This window comes from Erinaceus europaeus, chromosome 16, assembly GCF_950295315.1.
Source record: "Erinaceus europaeus chromosome 16, mEriEur2.1, whole genome shotgun sequence".
Classification (NCBI taxonomy): Eukaryota; Metazoa; Chordata; class Mammalia; order Eulipotyphla; family Erinaceidae; genus Erinaceus; species Erinaceus europaeus.
Window position 1 is genome coordinate 35,774,272 of NC_080177.1, and position 27,111 is coordinate 35,801,382.

Below are 27,111 nucleotides of genomic sequence, written 5' to 3' on the forward strand. Positions count from 1 at the left end.
GGTAGGAGTAGATAGCGTAACGGTTATGCATAGAGATTCTCATGCCTGAGTCTCCAAAGTCCCAGGTTCAATTCCCGCACCACCCTAAGCCAGACCTGAGCAGTGCTCTGGAGGAAAAAAACAAATTAATTAAAACACATGACATATGTTTTAACACATATCATTAAGTTGATAAGATTTGGGAATGGATAAAACCTACTTATTGATGAAAAGCTATTTATGTTACAGAAGGAAAACAATGTTAGACTCCGTTTCCAGCATGAGGAATTCCTACTTGCCTATTCAGTAAAACTGGAACCCATTTTACTGTCACAGTCATAGCAGGCTGCAAGATTTCTCTCAACACAAAACTTTACTTTCCATTTAGGAATGGTAGAGATGTAGGGTTGGCAAGCTACAACTCATGGGGCAAATCTGGTCTGCAGACTTTTTACAGGGCCCATGAGCTAAAAATGCTTCTTACGTATTTTAATTTTGTAAGAAAATAAAAAACAAAAAGGAATATATGACAGAGACCATATGTGACTCACAGAGCCAATCTATTTACTATCTATCTGGCCCTTTACGGAGAAAATTTGCTGACTCCAGTTCTCAGTCATCAAAAATCTTTCATCTGGAGACCCGGTGGTGGCACACTGAGTTGAGCACACATGGTACAGTGCACAAGGACCCAGGTTCAAGCCCCAGGTCCACACCTGTGGTAGGGAAGCTTCGCAAGTGGTAAAGCAGCATTGCAGATGTCTCTCTCCTTCTCTATCCCTTCCACCTTGGTTTCTCTCTGTCTTCAACCAATAAATGAGTAAGTAAATGAAATACTAAAAAAAAAAAAAAATCTTTCATCTGTCTTATCTCAATGGTTTGTCACTAGTGTCACTAAGTATAATAGTTACATGACTACCTCCTCAAAACTCATACAGATTTTCTCTCTAGAAAGGATGCCCTATGAAGTCTGAAATAATTCCTACCATCACTAAACTTTGTTGGATGAAGATCCCACTAAATATTAGAAGTTACCATAGTCTTATGCTCAGTATACACAGGACACATTCCCAAAGGGGTTATCACCAAACTTATATGACTTCTAGCTCAGTGACCAGGTATACTAGAAAAGACGTCATCATGTGTTAAATTGCAAAAATGATCACAAATTCTTCTCACCCTAAATTCATGATCATTTTGCCTGTAACTTTGTAGATCTTGCTATCAAGAGATTGATTGGTGTCAATCTAGGAGACACAACAGTTGTGTCCTCTTTTGTTGCTCTTAAGAGTCCTCCGACCAACATCATGTGAATGAGTTCAGGCTAGTCTGGTAGATGAGGAGACACATGACCTATTATCTACATTGCTCTGTTAACAGCCAATAGCAACAAAATAGATCAATAAGATATTATTGATATTGGGCAGTAGCGCAGCGGGTTAAGCGCACATGGCGCAAAGCACAAGGATCAGCATAAGGATCCCGGTTCGAGCCCTGGCTCCCCACCTGCAGGGGAGTCGCTTCACAGGCAGTGAAGCAGGTCTGCAGGTGTCTTTCTCTCCCCCTCTCTGTCTTGTCCTCTCTCTATTTTTCTCTGTCCTATCCAACAACGAATGACATCAACAACAACAATAACCACAACAAGGCCACAACAACAAGGGCAACAAAAGGGGGAAAAATGGACTCCAGTAGCAGTGGATTCATGAGCCCCAGCAATAACCCTGGAAGCAAAAAAAAAAAAAAATCATCAACTGTCAGCTGGCTGTAAATTCATCTGTAAGGTCAGACAGCTCATATGGAGTAGAAAAAAGAGATCTTCAGATCAAGCAGACAATTTCAGAAGTGTTCACCTAAAATAATAAAACAAAGCCAGAACTCTTTGTTATGCCAAATTAAACCAATTTCCTTATGAATGTTAATATGTAACTATGAGCCATTGCTTTTCTTCTTTATTGTTCTCTCTGACTTTTTAAAAATTTCCCTCTCCCTTTTCTGAAACACGCTTTTTCCTTTCCTTTCCTTCTAAGAATGAATTAGAACATGACCACACTATTAGCTGAATATCTTACTGAAATTTTTACTTATTTCCAACTCCAGGGATCACTCAAATTATGGAACATCCCTACACAATGTGGAAAAACAACCCCACTAAGGATATGATAGAGCATCATCTTCTCTGTAATTTAGAACATTCAACAAATGTTTCTAGACCCAGACACTTGGGCTAGTTTCTGTAGAGAGATTTACATGCAGTCAAAATTTGCCAGAGTAAAATTACCTTAATAGTCTTTTTAAATAACACTGGGTGTCTATGGCACTTTCATAGCCCATGTAACTATTGAGAAATAAGACCAAATTAAATAAAAATGCTTATGAAACTTACAAAAAAAAATTCCACACAGCCCTCTGGAGGATAGAAATACCTCCTATATAAAGTTTACATACTTACTTCTAATCTGTAACACCTTATAAAAAATTTTTAAGGTGCCCTTGTCCAGGAAAAAGCAAACTACAAAATGTTGACTGAAATAACTATCCCTGTTTATCCTATTAATTCAAGCAGAAAGACAAACATGTTCAACTCTTTTGTGTGTGTACAGAGAGCTGGGGCCTGCCTCACGCATGTGTGATCTCATTACTCCCAGGCCAACTTTTTCAGATAGATAGATAGATAGATAGATAGATAGATAGATAGATAGATGATAGACAGACAGGCAGATAAACAGACAAGGAGAGAGAGAGATACCATAACATGGGGCCTATCCCCTGCTATAGTACTCCCATCTGGTGCTTGGGGCTCAAAGCTGGGCTATATACATGGCAAGGAACAAGCTCTTCTCATTGAGCAAATAAATTGCTCAGTCTACAACATAGAAAATATAGACTAGGAGCCAGCCAGGTGGTGGCACACCTGGTTGAGTGCACATATTACAGTGTACAAAAATCTGGATTTAAGTCCTTCGTCCCCATCTGCAGTGAGGACACTTCATGAATGGTGAAGCAGTGCTGCATGTGTGTGTCTCTCTCTCCTTATCCTCCCTTTCCCTGTTAATTTGTCTTTATCCAAATAAATAAAATATTTTAAAATAAAGAAAATATGGACTGTGCAGTACCAAGCCTATTCATTATCTGTGACTTCTATGTATATAACAAAAACTGCTCCTAGAACTCCTTACCAGTTCCTTTGAAGATTTTAAGTCCTGTTTAGTGTCAACATCTGAGTCTCTTCAAGGGTTTCATAAGAGTGACCTATCAGAAGTTAGAAGAGTCCATTGATTTGTTTGAGGGTTTTTACCTTCGTTAGGGGTCTCTGATAAATCATTCCCTTATCTCTCACTACAACTGAAATTATAAATGAAACCATTCATACTACAAAGACTCAGAAAAAAAAAATCTAATTCCTTTGCTCTCTTGGTAATAATTAATGGACCATCACACAAGTCTACAATGTTTAGTGGCCTCACAAGGGGTCATCTACACTCTGGTTAGTATTTCCTGTTGTTTCTAAATAAACATTTCAGAACAAGAAGTAAAAAAAATACAGACATGGGCTGATTACTTTCAAAAGTTTGACAGTCTAAGTCTTGGAATTATTCACCTAGTATGGACTAGGTAAAACTAAAAATTGGCTCCCCAAAATGTCTTTAACTACATGGAATTGGTCTCTGTAATTGTTTGCTGTTCTTTAATGCATTTTTTTTTTTGCCTCCAGAGTTATCGCTGGGGGTTGGTGCCTGCACTATGAATCCACTGCTCCTGGAGGTCATTTTTCCCATTTTGTTATCCATATTGTTATTGTTGCCATGGCTCTTGTTATTTTTTGCATTTTGTCGCCCATGTTGTTGTTATTGTTGCCATTGCTCTTGTTGTTGTTGTTGGATAGGACTGAGAGAGGAGGGGAAGACAGAGAGAGGGAGAGAAAGACACCTGCAGACCTGCTTCACCGCTTGTGAAGCAACCCTTCTGCAGGTGTGGAGCCAGGGGCTGGAACCGGGTTCCTTGAGCTTTGCGCCATGTGCTTAACCCACTGTGCTACTACCACCTGCCCCCCTGTGGTACTGCATTATTCTAAAAGATTCTCTCAGAAGAACAGCGGGTTAAGCTCACATGGTGTGAAGTGTAGGAACGCGTAGAGATCCAGGTTTGAGCACCCGGCTCTCCACCTGCGGGGGTCACTTCACAAACGGTGAAGCAGGTCTGCAGGTGTCTTTCTCTACCCCTCTGTCTTCCCCTCCTCTCTTGACTTCTCTCTGTCCTATACAAGAACAGCAGCAGCAGCAATGGCAACAATAACAATAACGACACCAAGGGCAACAAAATGGGGAAAATGGCCTCAGGGAGCAGTGAGTTCATAGTGCAGGCACTGAGCCCCAGTGATAACCCTGGAGGCAAACAAAAAATAAAAAATAAATAAAACAAAAATGCAATACAACTGATGCCTGATAACCAAATGGTCATTCTATACTAAGAAAAGTTGAGATTTCTTTGTAGCCAACCATTGTCCTCTTAAAGAGAGGCAGATGAGCAAAAACTGAGCCATACAAATTCTGACACAGCTGCTCAGCTGGCCTATAAGTATCCACACCACCCTGTCTGCCCAGTGTCCTTCCTAATTAAATTAAATAAATAAATATCATTTGGATGAATGGTAGAAAAAAATGCTTAACATCACAAATATATTAAGGATTCTACTCTTCATTACTTGTGAAGTTATTCATCTATACGGAAATGCTATAGCATCAGGCACATTCTAAAAAATTAAAATATTTCAACTACAGAATTATTCTGGAACTGAAGGTGGTAATCTTTGAACTAAGAAATGTGATTTTATAGAAAAATGTTTTCAATTTTAACAGAAAAACAATAAAACAAATCTAACTATTGTTAGCACTTAAAAGGAAAAAGGCCAGAGTATGCTAATGATAACATACTGAAATAATCATACTCTGAAAATTTTTTAAAAAATTAGTCGAGATTTCACTATAATGTACATGAAAAAGCAAATTTATCTGGAGATATTTACCAAAGGAACATTTGAAATGCCTGTTACCCTTGGTGCTAAAGGCAAGCAAGTCTACAAATACTGATAGCCTTCATCTTCAGAGGTTACTTCTTAGTAGCATGCCTTATAAGCAACAGAAATTATAAGATATAAAATAAATTTTTAAAAAGTTGTAATATTTTCAAATTCTATTTAATTTACTTTTACTTACATAATTTTATTCTAAAAGGATATGAAGTGGTTGGCAGAGAAAAAAAAATATATATATCCCTGGCCAGAAATAATCCTATAAAGCAAAACACTGACAGACACCAAGTATTTTCAAAGATTCCAAATGTACAAGGTGTAGAAAAAAAATCAAACATTACCCTTCCACTTTAAATTCAAAAAGAGGTTTTTTTCCCCCCCATGCAATCAAAGGAAAATCTACATTCACTTTTTAATAAGAAATCTTGAAGGCAACTTATTCACAGGTGTTAGAGATTAGGTGCAGATTTTTTTTTTTTTAACAGTATATTGTCTTCAGCTGAAGCTACTCAAAAACACTATCCAATTTTTTTAAAAATATATATTTATTTATTCCCTTTTGTTGCCCTTGTTTTTATTGTTGTAGGATAGGACACAGAGAAATGGAGAGAGGAGGGGAAGACAGAGAACAGGAGAGAATGATAGACACCTGCAGACCTGCTTCACCGCTTGTGAAACTGGGAAGCTGAGGACTCAAACCAGGATCCTTACACTGGTCCTTGTGTTGTGCCACCTGCGCTTAACCAGCTGCACTACCGCCCGACTCCCAGGTGCAGATATCTTTAAGGGACATTATTCTACTCACTTCAACTGATATGGTCAAAACCAAGGTGTCATCTCTATTCTTTCATCCACTTCATCAGCAAGTCCTGTTGGGATCTCTGCCAGTCCCTCCTTACCCAGCACGTATCACCTGGATTACTGATGCTGAAGTTTCCAGTCTGGTCTCCCTGCATCCACCCTTAGCTTCCTCTCCACTGTCTATTCTCCACATAACTGGTAGAATGGCTTTAAAATGTAAGTCAGATCACACCAATCCTCTGTATACGAGCACTCTAGGAGGTTTATAACTTCTTCTAGAAAAAAGAAAACACCCAAATTTCTTTCCATGGGTTACAAGTTCTACTATCTCATCTCCTTGGCCTTCTCCAGCTATACTGGCCCTCCTACTGTTTTATTAAACCTGCTAGAATATCATTCGCTCTCTTCTTTCATGTCTCTGTTCAAATTTACCTCGTCTGACTTGCCTTGTCACCCTGCCCATCCTGACACTCTGTCCTTTGGTCTTGCTTTATTTTCCCACCTGAGCACTTAGCACTACTTACTGTATATTGTGTATAAATACAGATATTATAAATATAATAAAAATATAAGTGCTACATATAAAAAATGCCATGAATTGTATAGTCTGCCTTCATCCATGAGGATAGTCCCAATGAGGCTCATGAGAGCACAACCTACCTTGGACACACTAAGAGGTCAATAAATGAAAACGTAAATGAAAACTTGTTTTTTCTTTTATTGGAGTACACTATATCATAACATTATGTAAGTTTTTATTTTTTTAAAGATCTTATTTATTTATTTATTCATGAAGAATGATAAGCAGAAAGAGAGAGAGAGAGAAAGAACCATATATCACTCCGATACATGTGCTGCAGGGGACTGAACTCTGGACCTCACACTTGAGAGTCTTACACTTTATCCACTGTGCCACCTTCTGGACCACACATTATGTAAGTTTTAGGTGTGCATCATCATATATCAACACCTGTGTGCACCACATCAAATTCACCACATTCAACTCTTTCCTCACCATGCAGTCAATCACTTTACCTGATTTACCCAGTCTCCACACCTGCTTCCTTTCTGGTAACCACTAATTAGGTTTTATAATCTAAAAAATTTTTAGTTTACTTTATTTCTTTATATACCACATATGTATGAAATCATACAGTGGTGAAAAAATGATTTTTGTTAAGAAACATCTTCCTTAAACAAAGAGTTTTGAAAAGTAGGAACCAAGGAGAATAATGTTTAAAATGAAGCAGTGCTTACAAATATCTCCCCAGTTTCCACCCTATCCAGAAACATGTAGATGAACACCAAAAACAAATTATAATACAAGGAACAACATCTTTCTTCTACTTAATTAACAGGAACAACTATAAGCAGAACTGTCCAAAAGGCCATTACAAAGAAAAATAAATTTCAAAGTGAAATATAAATTATTTCAGTATGCAAATATATGAGAGAAGTTTTAAGAGCTGTGAAATAAAAGGCAATGTATGTGGATTACAGATACATTTCTGAGTTTTCATAATTTCTTGCTGATGCTATTACTGGTGATAAGAAATATTTACTCTGGGGTAGGTGGTGGGGAGAGTTCAGGTCTTGGAACATGATGGCAGATAATCTAGTGGGGGTTGTATTGTTATGTGGAAAACTGAGAAATGTTATGTATGTACAAACTACTGTATTTACTATTGACTATAAAATATTAATCTCTCAATAAAGAAACTAAAAAATGGCAAAATAATTCCTTAAACTCTTCCTAAATTCTCCAGGAAATTTGTCCTACCAGAAGTTGAAAAAGCACTGAATTGATTTTCAGTACTTAACCTCGAATGCACATTTAAATCTTCTGGGAAAGCATTACTTCTTTTTTAATGTCAATGCCTATGTTCTACCACAATTAAGCCAAAAGTCCTAGATTTGAAACTTTAACAATTTCTAAAGCTCCCAAAAGTTTTAATGTGCAACCAATGAAGAAACTCACTAAGTAATCTAGAAAAAAATACAGAAAGAAGAGTGACTGTAGTGACTATTTGTTTGATATATATGTATATTTTAACAACAACAGAAGGGGGAAACAAATGTTTGCTATCAACAGGCCTAATTCCCCTTAATGTGCTTCTATAGTGCTTACCCTGGAGTGTAAGATGCTAAAATGTCACAATATAATGACACCAAACATAAGTATGGTGTTAGACACAATATCCAATTTCTTTTATAAGAAGATGCTAAGACAGAACTTTTTGGAAAAATGTTAGTAAAAATTACATATATTTTAATTTATATCTTGCTGACTAGGAAATAAGATATCATGTGGTCTGGGACATGATACAGTGGACAAAGCAATGGACTCTCAACCATGAGGTCCTGAGTTCAATCCCTAGAAGCACATGTACTAGAGTGATGTCAAGTTCTTTCTTTCTCTCTCCTCCTATTTTCTTCATAAACAAAAATGAAGTCTTTTTTAAAAAAGGAAGTAAGATATTATGAAGAGAGTGAGAAGTAAAAACTCAAAAGCAATTTTCTTCTTTTTTCTTGCCAGAGCACTGTTCAGTTCTGGTTTATGGTGGTGTGGGGGAATGAACCTGGGACTTTGGAGCCTCAGGCATAATAGTCTGTTTGCATAACCATTATGCTATCTACCATCTGTGAATAAAAAATCTAGAATAATCTTGAGCAATAATCTTGAATTAAAAAAGTCTAGAATAATCTTGAGCAATGTGATTTCATAGCTATTCTATAGACAATTATGTCTGCAGACAAAATTCTTAGATGTCAAAAAGTCATAGTTTTTCTACTATTTCATGCTGCATAAGGAATCTAAGAAACAATACACAGCCAGGCTTATTAAGATTTATAGGTGTGAATTTTATTTTATTTGAAATTTTACCTAAATACCCAAATTAAGCCCATACTTTAATTAAAAAAAAATAGAAGTCATTTTTCAGAATATGCTCAAAGGTCAAACAGACTGATAGATGGTTTTATGCAAAGAAAAATGACTTCAAAACCAGTAGCACAAACGTTGTGCTGGCTCTGACTTCTCTTTCAGAAGGTATCTGTTCCTGAGGATTCTGTGTCTCCCTGGATGGTGCTGATGCTAAGTGACTGAGAGCAATCTTCCAGGTTCACTGAGGGCAATGTCACAGACATCTTGGCAGGTGAAGGCTGTGAAGTGAAGAGAGGTATTTCCTTACCACCTGCAAAATGAGAAACTTAATTCAGCTAGGCAAGTATACCCTTGACATTTGTGTGCTTTAAACTTTCCTATGTAATACACTGAGTCAAACCATGAATCATGTACAAGGCAATTTCCTTTTTCAAGGAGTTCAGAACTTGTCAGCACGATAAAACAGGCCTTTCCTCCTTTCCATTTTCACTATAAACAATTAGAGAAAACATTTTCCCCATTCAATTGCCTGGTATAATGGTATTAAGAAGTAGGACCTTTGGAAGGTACTTACATCATCACAACAGAGCTATCATGAATATGATAATATCTTTATAAAAGACAACCCAAAGAATGTGCTACACCCTTCTATCATATGAAGGGTGTATATGTTGCCTATAGGTGTCATGATCTTGAACTTCCAGCCACCAGAACTTTGAGAAATAAATTTGTTATTTAAAGTCTACCCAATTTATAGTACACTTTGTTTTAGCTGAGCAAATGGACTAAGTCAATATACAAGTGTCATAGCTGTAGTAGATATTAAGTACTAGATAAGACCAAATAAAGATAAAAGTCTAGCCTATGAAATCCATACTTACCCTTGTTAGTGACTGTGTGACTTGGGAAAAGTCATTTTACCACTCAAGATTTCAATTCTCACATGTTAAATGGGTACCTAGCTTGCAGAGTGGAATAAAATACCACCACTAGAAAGCTCAACAAGATAATTTAGCAATTAGTAAGATTTAAAAAAAAAAGACAGCAATGATGACAAGTATAAATACCTTTTATGACAGATGAAATCTGGGGTCTAAATGACGTCTATTGTCTAATCAATTGAAAATGGTCCTCTCTACCACACAGTTAGTTTGAGGTTTCTATGTGGGAAATAGTAAAAGGTGAGGGACAAGAAGAAGGGGCCTCATCCATCTATTCACTCAATAAATGCCAGCTGACTGCCTACTATGTGCCAGACTGCTGGGAAATTGTGCCGATGCAGTCACATCTGCCATGTTGTCCCCTCAGGCTACTGCTAGTTCCCGCAAGAGTTGGGACATTCTTGGAGTGCCTGTTCAGCCATGTTGTGCCCTCAGGGCATTGTCTATATCCAAGTGATATTTGGAGTGCTTTGGTTACTCCTCCCCCCTCCCATTCTCACGAGAGTTATTATCCTATCCTAGAGTGCTATGGTTACTCCTCCCCCTTCCCATTCTCGCGAAAGCTGCTCCTATAAAAGCCTTTCTTCTTCCGCACCTCGCTCTCTTGCCAGCGCTTCACTCCGGTGTTCAGACACAGGAAAGGTTACTGCGTGAGGCGGCCGTTTTCGCTACCTCCACGTGGGCCCAACCTGCTTCTCTAGCACCCAACTCTGAGGTGCCAGCGCAAATAAAGATTTGTGTTTCCTCTTCGCTCTGGACCCCTCCTCTCTCTCTTCTCTGCGGCCGGCACACAACACCAGACACTGTTCTAGACGCTAAAGATTTCAGCATTATGAAAGCAAAGGTTCTGATCTCACTGGCATCATATTTTAGTTGGGTTTAGGGGAAAATGACAAGTAAAATAAATAAACATATGTCAGAAGGTATTAAGTGCTATACAGGAAAATAGGTAGGTAAAGGTCACAGGGATATAGTTTGGAAAAACCTAGTTTCCTCCCCTACAGAGTACCAACCTTATGATTTTGTGAGGATTAAATGAGAAGCATATAAAGTTTTACATGGTGCAAGCATATCGGAAGTACTCAAAACAGATGAGCTCTTACTTTTATGTAACCAGAGTGGAACTATGCCATTAATGAGGTAAAGAGTAGTAGTGATAATGCCAAGCACAAATCCTTTTCCCAAGAGAGCTTTTTTATTATTTATTTATTTACTTTTTCTACCAGAGCACTGTTGAGCTCTAGCTTATGATGGTGCCGGGGGGTTGAACCTGGAGCTTTGGAGCCTCAGGCATGAGAATCTTATTACATAACCATTATGCTATCTACCCCTGGCCCCCACAAATCCTTTTTATGACAGGTCAAGTCTAGAGTCCAAATGAGGTCTACTGTCTAGTCAGTTAATAATCCTGTTCAGGCTATTGGTGTGAGCCTGAGAGTAGCGTGCAAAAAAAGACTGCTTTTCAAAGAGAAATAAGGATACTTTATTTATTCAAAGTCCTAGGTTCATCTCCAACACCACCATAAACTAGAGCTGAGCACTATGCGCACACACACACACACACACACACACACACACACACACACACACACAATAACGTATACCAGCATATCTAAAAACTTTTTAATGTACACATCTGGAAAAATTTGAAATATTCAATGTAACAAGCCAAAAAAGTCATAGTTTCAGAACACTAAAAAAAAAGTCCTTTATACTGAAAACATTACAAAAAAAAAAGTGTATTATGATTATTAACAGGCAAAAAAAAAAGTAAAAGCAGCATTCATATCCAGTGCTAGTTTTCAATGAGTTCAATTTTTTAAAAAGATATAGTGCCTTAATAAATCACCATTTAAAAAACATAATAAATGCCTATAATAAATGTAGTTTGATGCTTTTAAAGTTTGACTTTTTAAATTTCCACAGTTATGTCATTACTCTATGATGTAATTGTTTCAACAGCTGTTTTCAGGTTTATTTTAAAATAGGAGACCATTCCTTGATTCCATGGGTTTACAGTATGTCATTTAACCTGGCATGTATTTAAGCTAGAGATGTCACAGAGTCAAACCATGCATCTGAAGATTCCTAAGACCTAATATATCTTTAGACATTTGAAATTCAAGTATTTTACCTTAAAATATTTGAAATTCATCAAAAAGTGTTTCTGTTCATTGATATTGAATTTATAAGAACAGAAAAACTATTATACTAAAGTAATTTATCTATGTAAACTAATAGTAATCTAATGTTTTTAATGTCCTTTTAAAATCATACCCAAATGTTGCATGTGTGTGTACATATATATATTTTTTAATATTTATTTTATTTATTTATTCCTTTTGTTGCCCTTGTTGTTTGTTGTAGTTATTGTTGTTGTTGTCATTGTTGGATAGGACAAAAGAAATGGAGAGAGGAGGGGAAGACAGAGAGGGGGAGAGAAAGATAGACACCTACAGACCTGCTTCACTGCCTGTGAAGCGACTCCCCTGCAGGTGGGGAGCCGGGGCTCGAACCGGGATACTTTTGCTGGTCCTTGTGCTTTGTGCCATCTGCGCTCAACCCACTGCGCTACCACCCGACTCCCAACTGTATGTATATTTTTAAAACTATTTATAACTTTCTGAAAAGCCTTTTAGGTATCAGTAATCTATTTCATCAGCAGGTTTTAGATCCTGTCTGATTCTCAAACACTTGGTGAACTATTATTAAATCTTTGCTATTTGTAAACCAAGAGCAATCCAAACAAAGATTTCTAGAACAACTCTACACATACAGAGAAAAAAGAAGAAAAAAAATGTCCTTGGTAGCTAATAGAGAAATACAGCATTTCAAACTCAAAAGTTCTGATTCACACACATGCTACAAACCATGTATATGAATATGGTATTCTACAAGACAATGAACAAATAGTAAAATAATACTTAATTGCCTCAATTTAGAGTTTTCTATATGCAGATATAAAGATTGGGGCTTTCTACCAGCATACTCTAAAATTAAAAATTAAATCCTAAAAAAATGTAGTGTATATAGATAGATATACAGAATGGATAGAGACAATGAGTAATTGATAGGGAAGTTGGGAGATAGAGATGGAAAGACACAGGTTAAGCGCACATGGCTCAAAGCGCAAGGACCGGCAAAAGGATCCCTTGGTTCGAGCCCCCAGCTCCCCACCTGCAGGGGAGTCGCTTCACAGGCGGTGAAGCAGGTCTGCAGGTGTCTCTCTGTCTCTCTTCCTCTTTATCTCTCCCTCATCTCTCAATTTCTCTCTGTCTCTATCCAATAACAAATAAATAAATAAAAATTTTTAAAAAGAGAGATGGGGAAGACAGAGACAACTATTTCACCCCTTGTGAAGCATGATGCCCCTGTGGGTGGGGACCAGGGGCTTGAACCAAGGTCCTTGAACACTATAACATGTGCACTTACTCAGGTGTACCACCACCCCGCCTCCACACATAAAGTATCTTCACTCAAAGTCCATGGCGAGTTGACCAAGAGTGTTTAAGTATCCTGAAACTTCATGCATTTTATTTTCATGTATGTGTAATTTGGGAGAAAAAACAGAAGGTCATAGCTCTCAGTGACTCCCAAATAGTAATCATTGACTTAAAGGGTACCCTCACTCCATATACAAGTGAAATACATCATGAGATGTTTTTTCCAGCAGTAATAATAAAATAAGAAGAGTTCCTCTATTAATTTTGGATGCCTTATTTTCCACAGGCAACTCTACTGTAGTAATTATCAAACTGCATTGTAATAATTTGTTTATGTGGCTGTCACTTTTGCTAGATAAAATATCCCTTAAGAATATGAACTGGGTGGATGGGGTGGTGGCATAAATAGGTTACCATGCATAAGAATACAGACTGGTTGCAACCTAAGAGATAGTACACTGGCTAGAGCATTGGACTTAAAGCCTGAGGTTCTAAGTTTGATCCCCCACAGCACATGTTCCAGAGTGTCCCCCTCCATCAGAAGTGAATCTTAAAAACAAAGAAACAAAAAACAGAACTTAAATTGGAACTTGCAGTCTTGTCTTCAGAGTGACTAGTACAGTAGCTACACAATGAGTATCTGTGCCCTTCTCATTTTGCATTCTTGTCATTTGCTTATGGGTCTATTGTTCCTGATAAATATGTACTCTACAAGGACAGACTGTCTTATTTGCCTCTGCATTCCACAAAGTTGTAGCATGAGGCTAGTAGGCAATTCCCTTCTATCCAGACAATCTGTGGTTCCTCATAACTTAGTTACAGTTTGTTAGATTCACACTGACCAGATCTTGTCATTCAAATCAGTCCCAAGGACCAGCAATGCAGTTGCTTCCCAGCTGTTTATGAAAATATTACAGTCTTTCCGCTGTGTTTTCCGCTGGGTTCTTGAAGATTTATCCTGGACTCCTCTACTCTTGCTTTAATTCTATGTTTAAGCAGCTGCTCCACTATCCCGCTGTATTCAGTTTTCCTCACATACTTAACCCAACCCAGTAGATTGTGCAATAGCATAGCTTCAGTACTTGAGACCAAGGACAACTATAACTCTTGATGAAGTAGGTGCCTGGACATCTACTGTTAAGTACAGTATGTCATATTTTACTTGCCTCTGCTTTCCAGAATTAGTCATTATTAAATATTCTTTCCCTACTTTCATGTTTTAAAGGGTGATTGAAAATGTTCCTATACAGGTTCATGCCTAAATGTTTTAGATATATAATTCCTATTACATATTTAAAGTTTATTTCTACTTGATTTTTTTAATGAGTTGACAAATGCTTACTTTAAATTTTATCATTTAAGATAAAAATAAAGAAGTTCCTATAGGAAGAATAAATGAGTCAGCACCTGTAAAAACAATTGCAATTCTTTTTCCTCTAAAAAGCACTAGTTAATGTGAAAGATTTGTTTCTTCTTATGCCAGGTTCCAGCTGCTTCACTTTGTTTAAAACTGACTTCAAAGTTTAAACACTGTCCTGCCCCAACAAATAACCTCCCCCAGATGGAATTATCTTGAGTACTATCCTCAGTGCTCTGAATACCACACCTGCAGTCTTTTAATTCAACATCTTATAAACTTTCCAAAGGAAAATGATGGTCATTTTTCCTGCCTTCTAACTTGGGCCTTTTGGAGAACTGAATTTATGTTAGTTTATACATATTTCAGGAAAGTTAAAACTCAGAACTAAAAGGGGGAAAACAAGAAAGAAGAGAAAGAGGGCTGGATACATCAATGTCTTATGGTGGAGGGAGATGACAATTTGATGGTGGGTGTGGTATGCAGATACAACTTTTGGCAAGATGTGAAATTGTAACCATGGGACAATAGCAGTCTTATATATTAACATTTCCTTGATAAAGTGACTTGGTTGAAGCTAGGCAGTGGCCCACTTAGTTAAGTGCACACACTACAATGTGCAAGGACCCAGGTTCAAGCCCCTGGTCCCCACATGCAGAGGAAAAGCTTCAAAAGTGGTGAAGCAAAGCTCCAGGTATCTTTTTGTTTCTCTCCCTCTGTATAGCCTCCTCCCCTCTCAGTTTCTCTATCCAATAATAAAATAAAAATAAGTTTAAAAATAAAGTGGTTTGATTACAAAAAATCAGTATCTCCGTGATTATTATAAAAGAAATAATAGAGAGTCGGGTGGTAGTGCAGTGGTTAAGTGCAGGTGACGCAAAGCCCAAAGACCAGCCTCAGGATCCCGGTTCGAGCCCTGGCTCCCCACCTGCAGGGGAGTCGCTTCACAAGCAGTGAAGCAGATCTGCAGGTGTCTTTCTCTCCCCCTGTCTTCCCCTCCTCTCTCCATTTCTCTCTGTCCTATCCAAGAACAACAACATCTATAACAACAATAATAATTAGAACAACAAAACAATGGCAACAAAAGGGAATAAATAAATGTTTTTAAAAAAGAGAAAGAATAACAAAATATTAAAAACTCAACTTCCACAAATTTTAAAAGTAAAAAATCTTACCAGCAAATACAGATGCAAGATACAGATTGGGCTCAATCTGTGTCCGATCCAAATCACCTATTGAAACATTAAAAAAAAAGAGGTTTTCGTAAGATCAGGTAAGCACAGAAATAATGATTTATTCTTGTTTACTAAAAAAGAACTCCAAGTGTATACTTTCCATAGTTACTTTCATAAAAATTAGGAAAGGAAAAATCTAATCTACTAAGTAGCCTTAATATAAAAAAAGTGAAAAAGCTGAATTCTAATGTCTCTCAGTAGAAAATATTTTACCTAATGGTTTGCTATGTTTATGCACCAAAGATTAGAAAAAAAGAGGAAGTAAAACATCATGAGAGGATATGCAAATTCTATTAAATAATAGAAACTCATGAGTCACTTGTTCCATGGTCAAAAGTCTTCATGGTAAACCACTATCCCCCCCCACCCTAATAAAATGACTTGAAAACCAATTTGTACCACAATTTATTTTTATTAAATTTTCCCTTTATTTATTTATCATATATAATAGGACAGCGAAATTGAGAGGAGAGGAGGGAGATGGTGAGGAAGAGAGAAAGAGAGACACCTACAGCACTGCTTTACCACTCATGAAGCTTCTCCCCCACCACAGGTGGGGACCAGGGACTTGCATATGGTAATGGGTGCATTGAACCAAGCGCGCCACTGCCCAGCACCCATGACTTGAGAAACAATTTAATCATCACAAAAAGTCTAGCCTCTCTCTTCACTCTAGTCTGAGGCTGCACAGTATACATAAAAAAACCAGTAAAGCCATCAGGAACTATAGAAGAGCACTATACAATAAATTCATAGCCAAAATTTAATGCTAAAATGAAATAAGGGGGGAAGGCAGAGAGTTATGAAGCAGAGAAAAAGTTAAGAAAACACTATAGCACACACAGTTTCCAGGCCAACAGGACATCCTGGGTTTAAGAAGGTATGTGCCCTAGATAATGGAGCACATACCATGATGTGCAATGATGTTATTGTTGGGAAAAGGCTTTAAGACAGAAGGATTTTGGTAACAATTACAAGATGGTATAATTAGTATTTTCTGAGACTTTTCTAAGATAAAAACTAGTTATTATCTCTCTAACTTCCTTTATTTCACAAAAATTTTAGGTGGATTCAGAAGGAAATATTTAAATGAAGTTGATTTTAAGTATTATAAGGCTCATTAAACTGAGTAATATATTTCTACTAGTGACAGGCATTTGTGTTAGACTTTTGTAATTGTACTGTACTTGGTGTAAAAATGAATGAAATATAAATTAACAAAGACAAAAATCAAAGATTACAAAAAAATGGTCTTAAAGACCATTTTATAATAGTTTTACATGAGTAAGACTGTGCAGGAAACATGCTACTTTTGTTTAGATAACGTACAAGTAGAAACAAAGAAACTAATTTTTAAAAATCATTAAATATGTGAAAAGTACTTATGACATGACTATGAGATATTATCTATGTTCACTGACCATCTGCCTCTAAATTTCTGAGAATTAGAGAGAAAGGTTACCTTTGACCCATCTGGCTGATTAGAGCTACCTTTCAGATAATACACAGTACCTATTAATAGTACAGAAGTGAAAGTAAAAATATCAGTAACATCTCACAGCCTCCACTCATTGAAGAATCCTTTGTAGCCCAGAATTTAAACTTACCTATAGTATGGTGATCAGAAGTTAAGTAGCACCACCCCCCACACACACTGCACAAAACTGGACGGAAACCAAGAGAGGGGTGGAAAATAGATAGCACAATGGTTATGCAAATAGACTCTCATGCCTGAGGCTCCAAAGTCCCAGGTTCAATCCCCAACACATCCATAAGCCAGAGCTGAAAATGCTCTGGTAAAAAAAATATATTATTATATATATCAAATAATAAACAAAAATATTTTTAAAAAAAGAAACCAAGAGAAGAAAAAGAAAATCTACTTTAAGTTGGTCTATATTTTAATTAATAACTTTTTCTAAAGTACTTTTAATGCACCATCATTATTATATGAGGTGCTGAGAAAATCATAAATAATGAGACATTCACTCAAAAACCCTCTTTAATTGGGGGAAAAATACAAACAAACAAAACCAACACATAGCAGATTAGCAGTAGTGAGTAAATCTTTAAATTAATGCTCCTGTTAGCACCTAAAAAGTAAGATATTTTAAAGCAAATGAGTATCGCACCAAAGTAAAAAACTCGGGGCAGGGGAGAATAGATTTTCAGCTCTACTATAGGGGGTGGTGGTAGGGACACAGACTCTGGGTAGTGGGAATGGCGTTAATATATAATCCTATTAATTTACAGTCCTATAAATCACTACTTATTCAATATAACAGGGGAAAGTAGATTGAATGTCTTGAGCTTTTTAATGCATAGACTTCAGTTCTGAGTATATATTTCTTCAATCTCAGCACTTAAAGTTTCAAATTAGGAAATTGAATTTCAACACTGGGCTCAAATAGTTAATACATTTTTAATAATAATTGCTTTCTTTTTAAAAAACATTAAAACACCTATAATCTTAAACCAGAAGCAACTAGTCCTGTCAGTATATAAGATATAGTTATTTGTATATAGTATTAAGTGGCATAAATAATGGTAGGGTTCCTAGCTCAGGGAGCAGTCCCAGCTAGTGAACCCTTAGCACTGTGTTTCCCTGTATGTGTGTCCTGTGTGTCTGTGTGAATAAATCTTTGAACATCATAAAATAAAATAAAATAAAATAAAATAAAAATAAGTCATGGTAAGGTCTTATATGAAACTTCTGGGGCTTTGCTAGTTTTCCTTCATGCTTCTTTTGATCCAAACCATTTGATACTATACTACATTTATTGATCTCAACCAAATCAATGCAACCAGAGCCACCTTGACATGTGTCACTTCAGACTCTGTCCAGAGACACCAGGCCTGCAATGTCAACCCTCCAGCTCCAATACTCAGGTGAGACCTTCCCTAGCTCACAGGACTCCTAAGTTCCATTTCCAGTGGCACACCTCCTGGTGGAGTTATAGAACCTAGACATAAACCATGGCACATGAGATAGGGCACATGTCCACATGTGTGCATAAGTTAGGGGGAAACATATCCCTTAAAGTAAAAGTGCACAGTAGTCTACAGTGACTCAGTAAGTGCAGCAAGCAAGTACAAAGAGCTAAAAAGAGCCCCCACACCTATGGACATCTAATCTTTGGCCCAGACTATCAGTTGGGGAAAGCAAAATCTCTTCAACAAATGGTGTTGGAAACAATGGGTTGAAACATGCAGAAGAATGAAACTGAATCACTGTATTTCACCAAATACAAAAGTAAATTCCAAGTGGATCAAGGACTTGGATGTTAGACCACTAACTATCAGATACTTAGAGGAAAATATTGGCAGAACTCTTTTCCACATACATTTTAAAGACATATTCAATGAAACGAATCCAATTACAAAGAAGAATAAGGCAAGTATAAACCTATGGGACTACATCAAATTAAAAAGCTTCTTCACAGCAAAAGAAACCACTACCCAAACCAAGAGACCCCTCACAGAATGGGAGAAGATCTTTACATGCCATACATCAGACAAGAGTTTAATAACCAACATATATAAAGAGCTTGCCAGACTCAACAAGAAGAAGACAACAAATAACGCCATCCAAAAATGGGGGAGGACACAGACAGAATATTCAACACAGAAGAAATCCAAAAGGCCGAGAAACACATGAAAAAATGCTCCAAGTCTCTGATTGTCAGAGAAATGCAAATCAAGACAACAATGAGATACCACTTCACTCCTGTGAGAATGTCATACATCAGAAAAGGTAACAGCAGCAAATGCTGGAGAGGGTGTGGGGTCAAAGGAACCCTCCTACACTGCTGGTGGGAATGTAAATTGGTCCAACCTCTGTGGAGAACAGTCTGGAGAACTCTCAGAAGGCTAGAAATGGACCAACCCTATGACCCTGCAATTCCTCTCCTGGGGATATATCCTAAGGAACCCAACAAACCCATCCAAAAAGATCTGTGTACACATATGTTTTTGGCAGCACAATTTGTAATAGCCAAAACCTGGAAACAATCCAGGTGTCCAACAACAGATGAGTGGCTGAGCAAGTTGTGGTATATATACACAATGGAATACTACTCAGCTGTAAAAAATGGTGACTTCACCGTTTTCAGCCGATCTTGGATGGACCTTGAAAAAATCATGTTGAGTGAAATAAGTCAGAAACAGAAGGATGAATATGGGATGATCTCACTCTCAGGCCGAAGTTGAAAAACAAGATCAGAAAAGAAAACACAAGTAGAACCTGAAATGGAATTGGCGTATTGCACCAAAGTAAAAGACTCTGGGGTGGGTGGGTGGGTGGGGAGAATACAGGTCCATGAAGGATGATAAATGACATAGTGGGGGTTGTATTGTTAAATGGGAAACTGGGGAATGTTATGCATGTACAAACTATTGTATTTACTGTTGAATGTAAAACATTAATTCCCCAATAAAGAAATAAATTAAAAAAAAATTTTTTTTTGGTCCATACAGCCAGAGGGATAAATAGGGAATATTCCAAGAGGGTTGGGATGTGGTACTCTGGTGGTGCGAACTATGTGGAATTGTACCCCCACCCCTTGTCCCACAATCTTGTAAATCATTATTAAATCACTAATAAAAAAAAAAAAGAAAAAGAAAAAAAAGAAAAGAAAATAATTGGGACTAGATGATGGTGTACCCAGTAGAGTGCACATATTACAATATGCAGGCCCTAAGCTCAAGTCTCGGTTACCACCTGCAAGGGGTTAAGTTTCATGAGTAGGAAACAGTGCTGCAGATCTATCTCTCTTTCTCTCTCTCTTTCTCCTTCCCTCTGTTTTTGTCTCTATCCAAAATAAATGTTAAAAAATATAATAAAATAAAATAAAGCAAACTACCAATTGAGCTCTTTTGATATTATGCCATTGTTGTTTTGTTTTCTTTTGTTTTGCCATCAGGGTTATCATTGGGGCTTGGTGCCTGCAATAGAAATCCACTGCTACTGGTGACTGTTTGTTTCCCTCTTTTTTATTTGATAGTGCAGAGTGAAGTTGAAAGAGGAGAAGGCGACAGAGAGAAAGAGACACCTGCAGCACTGCTTCATCACATGTAAGGTTCCTCTACATGTGGGAAATGGGGGCTTGAACCCAAGTTCTTGCACGTGGTAATATGAGCACTTAGCCAGGTGTGCTACCACCTTGTCCCTATTATACCAGTTCTATAATAATGTCTCCACATGTGTAACTTGAAGTAATCTATTATTAGTGATTTTTTTCTTGTTCTACTGCCTTCTTTCTTAGTTCCTTTATGAAAGTGCTATGTATTATACCTGGGTGACTTTGGAGAATGGAGCAGTGAAACATTTTCTAATGCAGTAATTTCCAACAGAGGATTGGGAAGAGGATAAGAGGAAGTCTGAATCACTTCTGGGGCCTTTTCAAATGAACAAAGACTCCCTTTATTCTGATAAATCCACACTCCAAAGAGGGTGTATCTCCAAAAGGAGTGTGCTGCTACAGTGACTCTCCTAAATTCATAATCAACCATAATGATATTTTTTCAATTTTCTTTACAATAAAAAAGAACATGCTTCCTCTAGTAGTTATTCTCCACTTAATAAGTACTTATTCTTAAGAATTTCCAAAAAGGCTTATTTGTACCTTATTAAAAATAAATTTTAGCTAAAAAATGACAGCTGTTTCATTACTCTAGACCAAAGCATACCTAAGTCATTTCTATATATCCACAAAGCTACATTACTAGTAAGAACTTGTAAATTGGAATAGCACACAATATAATTTGCTACTATATATTTTTCCCATCAGGGCTTTGCTGGGGCTTCATGCCTATGCAATTTTACTATCTGGCTGTCAGAAAAGTCATGAGGCATTTTTGCATAGAAAAATACTCCATGCAGCAACAAATGCTGGAGAGGTTGTGGGGTCAAAGGAACCCTCCTACACTGCTGGTGGGAATATAAAATGGTCCAGCCTCTATGGAGAACAGTCTGGAGAATTCTCAGAAGGCTAGAAATGGACCTACCCTATGATCCTGCAATTCCTCTCCTGGGGATATATCCTAAGGAACACAACACATCCATCCAAAAAGATCTGTGTACATATATGTTCTTAGCAGCACAATTTGTAATAGCCAAAACCTGGAAGCAACACAGGTGTCCAACAACAGATGAATGGCTGAGCAAGTTGTGGTATATATACACAATGGAAAACTACTCAGCTACTAAAAAAAATGGTGACTTCACTGTTTTCATCTGATCTTGGATGGACCTTGAAAAATTCATATTAAGTGAAATAAGTCAGAAACAGAAGGATGAATATGGGATGATCTCACTCTCAGGCAGAGGTTGAAAACAAGATCAGAAGAGAAAACACAAGCAGAATCTGAACTGGAATTGGTGTATTGCACCAAAGTAAAAGACTCTGGGGTGGGGAGGGGGAGAATACAGGTCCTTCAGAGGACCTAGTGGGGGTTGTATTACTATATGGAAAACTGAGAAATGTCATGCATGTACAAACTATTGTATTTACTGTCAAATGTAAAACATCAACATCCCAATAAAGAAATTTAAAAAAAAAGAAAAATATTCCATGACTTTTTTTCTTTGTGATTAATAGTGTATAAGATTTTAAGATTAACATGTATAGTTCCACCACATAATTCTGTGTCCCCACTCTCCCACCTAGTTGTCTTTGTGTAGTTTGCTTTCAATGTCCAACACCATTTGCTAAAGAGGCTCTCCTTTCCCCATTTAATAGTCTGGGCACCTTTGTCAATGATTAGATGTCCATAAGTATGGGGGTTTATTTGTGGGCTCTCAATTCTATTCCACTGGTTACTGCCTCTATTTTTGTTCCAGTACCAGGTAGTTTTGATTACAATGGCCCTATAATACAACTTGAGATCTGGAAGTATAATGTCTTAAGTTCTGTTCTTTTTTTCTGAAGATTATTTTGGTGATTCTAGGTGTTCTCTGTCTCAAATAAACATCTGTAGCTTTTGTTCTATTCTCCTAAAAAAAATGGGTAAGCCTTTAATGGGGATTGCATTAAATTTGTATATGGCTCTGGGTAGAGCATTTATTTTGATGTTATTTCTTCCAGTCCAAGAACATGGAATATCTTTCCACTTCTTTGTGTCTTTTTCTATTTCCTTGAATAGTGACTCATAATTTTCAGTATACAAGCCTTTCACTTCTTTTGTTAGGTTTATTCCTAGATATTTTTTGTTTTTGTTGCTATAGTAAAAGGGACTGATTTCTGGATTTCTTCTTCTGACTTAATGTTTATATAAAGGAATGCCACTAACTTTTGTATGTTAACTTTGTAGCCTGACACCTTATTATATTGCCTGATAATTTCCAAAAGCTTCATGCTGTATTATTTAGGTTTTTCTATGTATACATATCATATCATCTGCAAATAGTGACAGTCTGACTTCTTATTTTTCATATTTATTTGCCTCCAAGGTTGTCACTGGGGCTTAATGCCTGCACTATGAATCCACTGCTCCTGGAGGCCATTTTTTCCACTGGTCTTATTGTTGCTACTGTTGCTATTGTTGCTGGAAAGTACAGAGAAAAACTGAGAGAGGAGGGGAAGATGGGAGTGGGGGGGTGGGAGAGATAAGACACCTGCAGACCTGCTTCACCACCTGTGAAGCAACCCCCTTTAGGTGGGGAGCTGGGGGCTCCAACTAGGATCCTTATACTTTGCACAATGTGTGCTTAACCTGGTGTACTACTGCCCAGCCCCATATACAATCTTTTTAATATACTGCCATATTTGGTTGGCTAGAATTTGGTTCAATATTTTAGCATCTATGTATATTAGAGGTATTAGTCAGCACTCCTTTTTTTAAAGCTTTATTTTTTAATTAAAATTTTATCTTCTGTTCTTTAATGTCATCTTTGGTAATCTTCTTCTTCTAGCATTTGCCAATCTTTGGTAATAATCACCAATACAACAAAATCTAAATATATAAATCTCTACATTAGTATTTTACACAAAATATTTTCTGGGTTGAAAAATTTGTATATTACTATAGGGCCATTAATGGCAAAACAAAGATTTACTATAAGCACAACATGAATTCTTCAACCTATTAAATAAGATTTTTTAAATAGGTGACATCTACAGTTTGAAACAAAATCTAATATGGAAAAATCTCTAATTAGTAACATTCAAGAGCAGCTGAATATTTTATATTAATGGGACTACATTTACAGGGGGACACTGTTAGAGTACTTAGAAATATATATAAAAGTTATATACTTTTTAAACTAATAATCTGGCCAGATCCTCCAAGTTAAGTTACTCATTGACTACATATCTAATAGGGTTCTAACTCTCTCCAATAATAGCATTTTCAGAAATAATTTCCTGGCAACAGTAAAAGCTTATATTCAACTGCCAAGAAGCTTATTGGTCAATTAGAACATATGTGAGCCACTTATTCTGAATACCAACCATGATTTATTTGAATAATGTATATTTAGTTATTAAAGTTTATTAAAAAACATTTAAGAACTTGAATGTATAGCTGTGTGGTGTTATGACAAAGAAAGTTCCTGCCTTTTGGGACCAAGAATGTCTAGGGGGACATTCCAGCACTAAAATTTAGCTGAGAACTGAAAGACTCGATGTTTTAGCAGACAACTTTATCTACATTGCACTTCCTGTTAGTTGAAGAGTCTGTGAAACAGTTTCTAAAACAAATTCCTCTCTGATAATTCTTTATAAAAGCAAGCTGAAATGATTTGAAAACTAAAAGAATCTTAAAAATTACAATAGGTTTGCACTATGAAAGAAACCATACATTCTGTATGTCTATATTTACTTAAAATACAAAACCAAGAGAATTGGTTGTGAGAAGTCAGACTAGTGGTTCTCCTTATGGGGATGATGGTCATGGCCAAAAGGGAATCCGAGGAAGCCCCAAGAGAACTAGCAGTGTTCTATTCCTTAGGCTGGTTATCAAGTTATCAAGAGAGCTATGTTTTTGAAAATTCTTTTAGCTGTACATTTTAAATGTTTACATTTTCTGTATGTACATTCTTTTTCCCCAAAAAATTAAAATCTAAAAAGTAATTCAATTAATTTCAGCAATTAAGAGCTGGTTCTTTGGCTAGGGAGATATCTCAGCTTGCACAGCACAGGATTTGCACACCTAACACAGAGCTCTGGCTTTCTCTCTTTCTTTCTCTCATGTGAAACTCTCTCATAGGAAATAAATAAAACTGGGGGCCTGTGCAAAGATCCCATTTCAAGGCCCTGGTTCCCCACCTGTAGGGGCAGGGGTCATTTTACAAGCAGTGAAGCAAGTCTGCAGGTTCCTATCTTTCTCTCTCTCTATCTTCCCCCTCCCTTCTGGATTTCTCTGTCCTATCAAAAGAAGAAGGAGAAAGAAAGGAAGAAAAGAAGGAAGAAAGAAAACTTTTTTAAAAAGAGGGTAAGAGGGGATTCCTCTGTCATTTTTAACTGTTTTCTAATGACTGAAACAACTTTATTAGGTAGCCCTCAACATAAAGTGAATATTTACTGGTAGTTACTAATAGCTACTGGTGGGTCATACTGCTGACTGCAAAAAGATGAATTACTTTCAATTTCTTTTCTTAAAATCTTGAAATACCGATGTGCTGAAAATAATGCAGAAACAGAGGTGAATTTTTGTTGTTGAAGCTCCAGTTTAACTCTTTTATTTTATTTTAAAGATTTTATTTATTTATTTATTAATGAGAAACATAGGAGAAGAGAGACAGAACCAGGCATCACATGTCTTGCTGGAGACTGAACTCAGGACCTCATGCTTGAGAGTCCGGTACTTTATCCACCACACCACCTCCCGAACCACAACTCTTTTTTTGGATAGGACAGAGAGAAATGGAGAGAGGAGGGGAAGACAGAGGGGGAGAGAAGATAGACACCTGCAGACCTGCTTCAAGGCTTGTGCAGCGACTTCCCTGAAGGTGGGGAACCGGGGGCTCAAACCGAGATCCTTCTGAGGATCATTGCACTTTGTACTATGTGCGCTTAACCTGCTCCAGCTTAACTCTTACAGGACTTAGTACTTCAGGTGTCTGGTGTTCTTTGACAACTAGGCACTCAATTTAATTGAAAACACACACTTATCTCACTTTAACGTGAATGTATTTCTAAAATATTAATACATTCCATAAAGGTTAGGTAGTTAATTCTTGGTGCAGAAAGGTCTGCTGTTTCAATATACGTCCATAAAGCAATGGCAGTATAGAAGCATATAAATTCAACTATAACTCTTCCTTTCCTTCAGCATGACTATAAATTACACAAGGTCACAGACTGTTAGAGGTCACTGATATAATATTCATATAAATGACATTTGATAATTAACAAAGCTGAAGACAAAGTAGTCCCAAATAGTTACTAAGCAATTTGAACTTAAGTGTCTCTATAACTTATATACATACAATCCATTTTCTGAGATAAAAATCCTATGTTAGGGGCAGTGGAGATAGCTTAATAGTTATGCAAAGAGACTCTCATGCCTGTGGTTCTAAAGTCCCAAGTTCAACTCCCCATACCACAATAAACCAGAGCTGAGCAGTGCTCTGGTAAAAATAAATAAAATAAGATAAAAATCATATATATAATGGAAATTTCTGTCAAACCATGGTCTATAATTACCACTAAAAATACAATGTATATGTGTTCTACCATTATAGTAGATTTTTCCATATCTAGCTAATCCTAATTAAATTTAGACACAAAAATTAAATATGGCATAGTGACCGGTTCACTTTCCGCAGGGCCAGACCTGGTAACTTCTGAAAAAGAATGAAAGAATGAAAAATGAGCTTTCAAATACAGGAAGCCACTAGAAAATAAGAACAACATCATTCTACATCCTAAAATTAGAACTTTAAAGCTGGTTTGTTGAATAGAAAGTTTCAGGACAAGAGTGGGGGCAGGGGAGGGTGGATTTCTGCTTACTGTATACACGACACCAATGGGAATAAGGGCCAGTGCAAGTTCTACATTACCATTACTCTGTGTAATAGTTCCAAGCTGTGAGGCACAGCTGTATAGGCCCTGCCAGCAAGGCCATCTCTGCAGTGCTTTGATAGCATGGGGCCCTGAAGTGTCAGGATATAGAGAAGGCAGCAGTTGTTGGCTGTGAAAACAGTCTGATATAAACCAGATGGGAGCTTACTAGATGGGCAACACAAAGGAAAACAATTGGCTCATTCAACAAAGTCAGGCCCCTGCCCCAGAGAACTCACAGAAGACAATAACAGTCACCCAGAGCTGATGCAAACAAGAAACAGTGATGTGGTTACAGTTTAAAGAATTGTTATTCCTCAGACTAAACAAACTTTTGATTTCTAATTCTTGTATTCATTAACTGTAGTTTGGGGTTCAGGCCTTTTTGCCAGAGATTAAAATGTTTAATTTACACAATATATACTTCTGTCACACACCA

General features: G+C 37.0%; 1 protein-coding gene across 4 annotated transcripts in view; it reads right to left on the bottom strand.

The window, feature by feature from the left end:
• Window positions 1-8,647: 8,647 nt before the first annotated feature.
• KIAA0586 (KIAA0586 ortholog) overlaps window positions 8,648-27,111 on the bottom strand; it is a 184,969-nt gene continuing 166,505 nt past the window's right edge. For 3 of the 4 annotated variants that reach the window (XM_060174909.1, XM_060174906.1, XM_060174908.1), the window contains 2 exons: window positions 15,610-15,666; window positions 8,648-9,003 (listed from right to left, as the gene is read on the bottom strand). In XM_060174909.1, the coding sequence (XP_060030892.1) occupies window positions 8,852-9,003; window positions 15,610-15,666 (209 nt within the window). In that variant the 3' untranslated portion in view covers window positions 8,648-8,851. The remainder of the gene's footprint in view (window positions 9,004-15,609; window positions 15,667-27,111) is intronic. The other variant, XM_060174907.1, reaches the window with a different exon arrangement.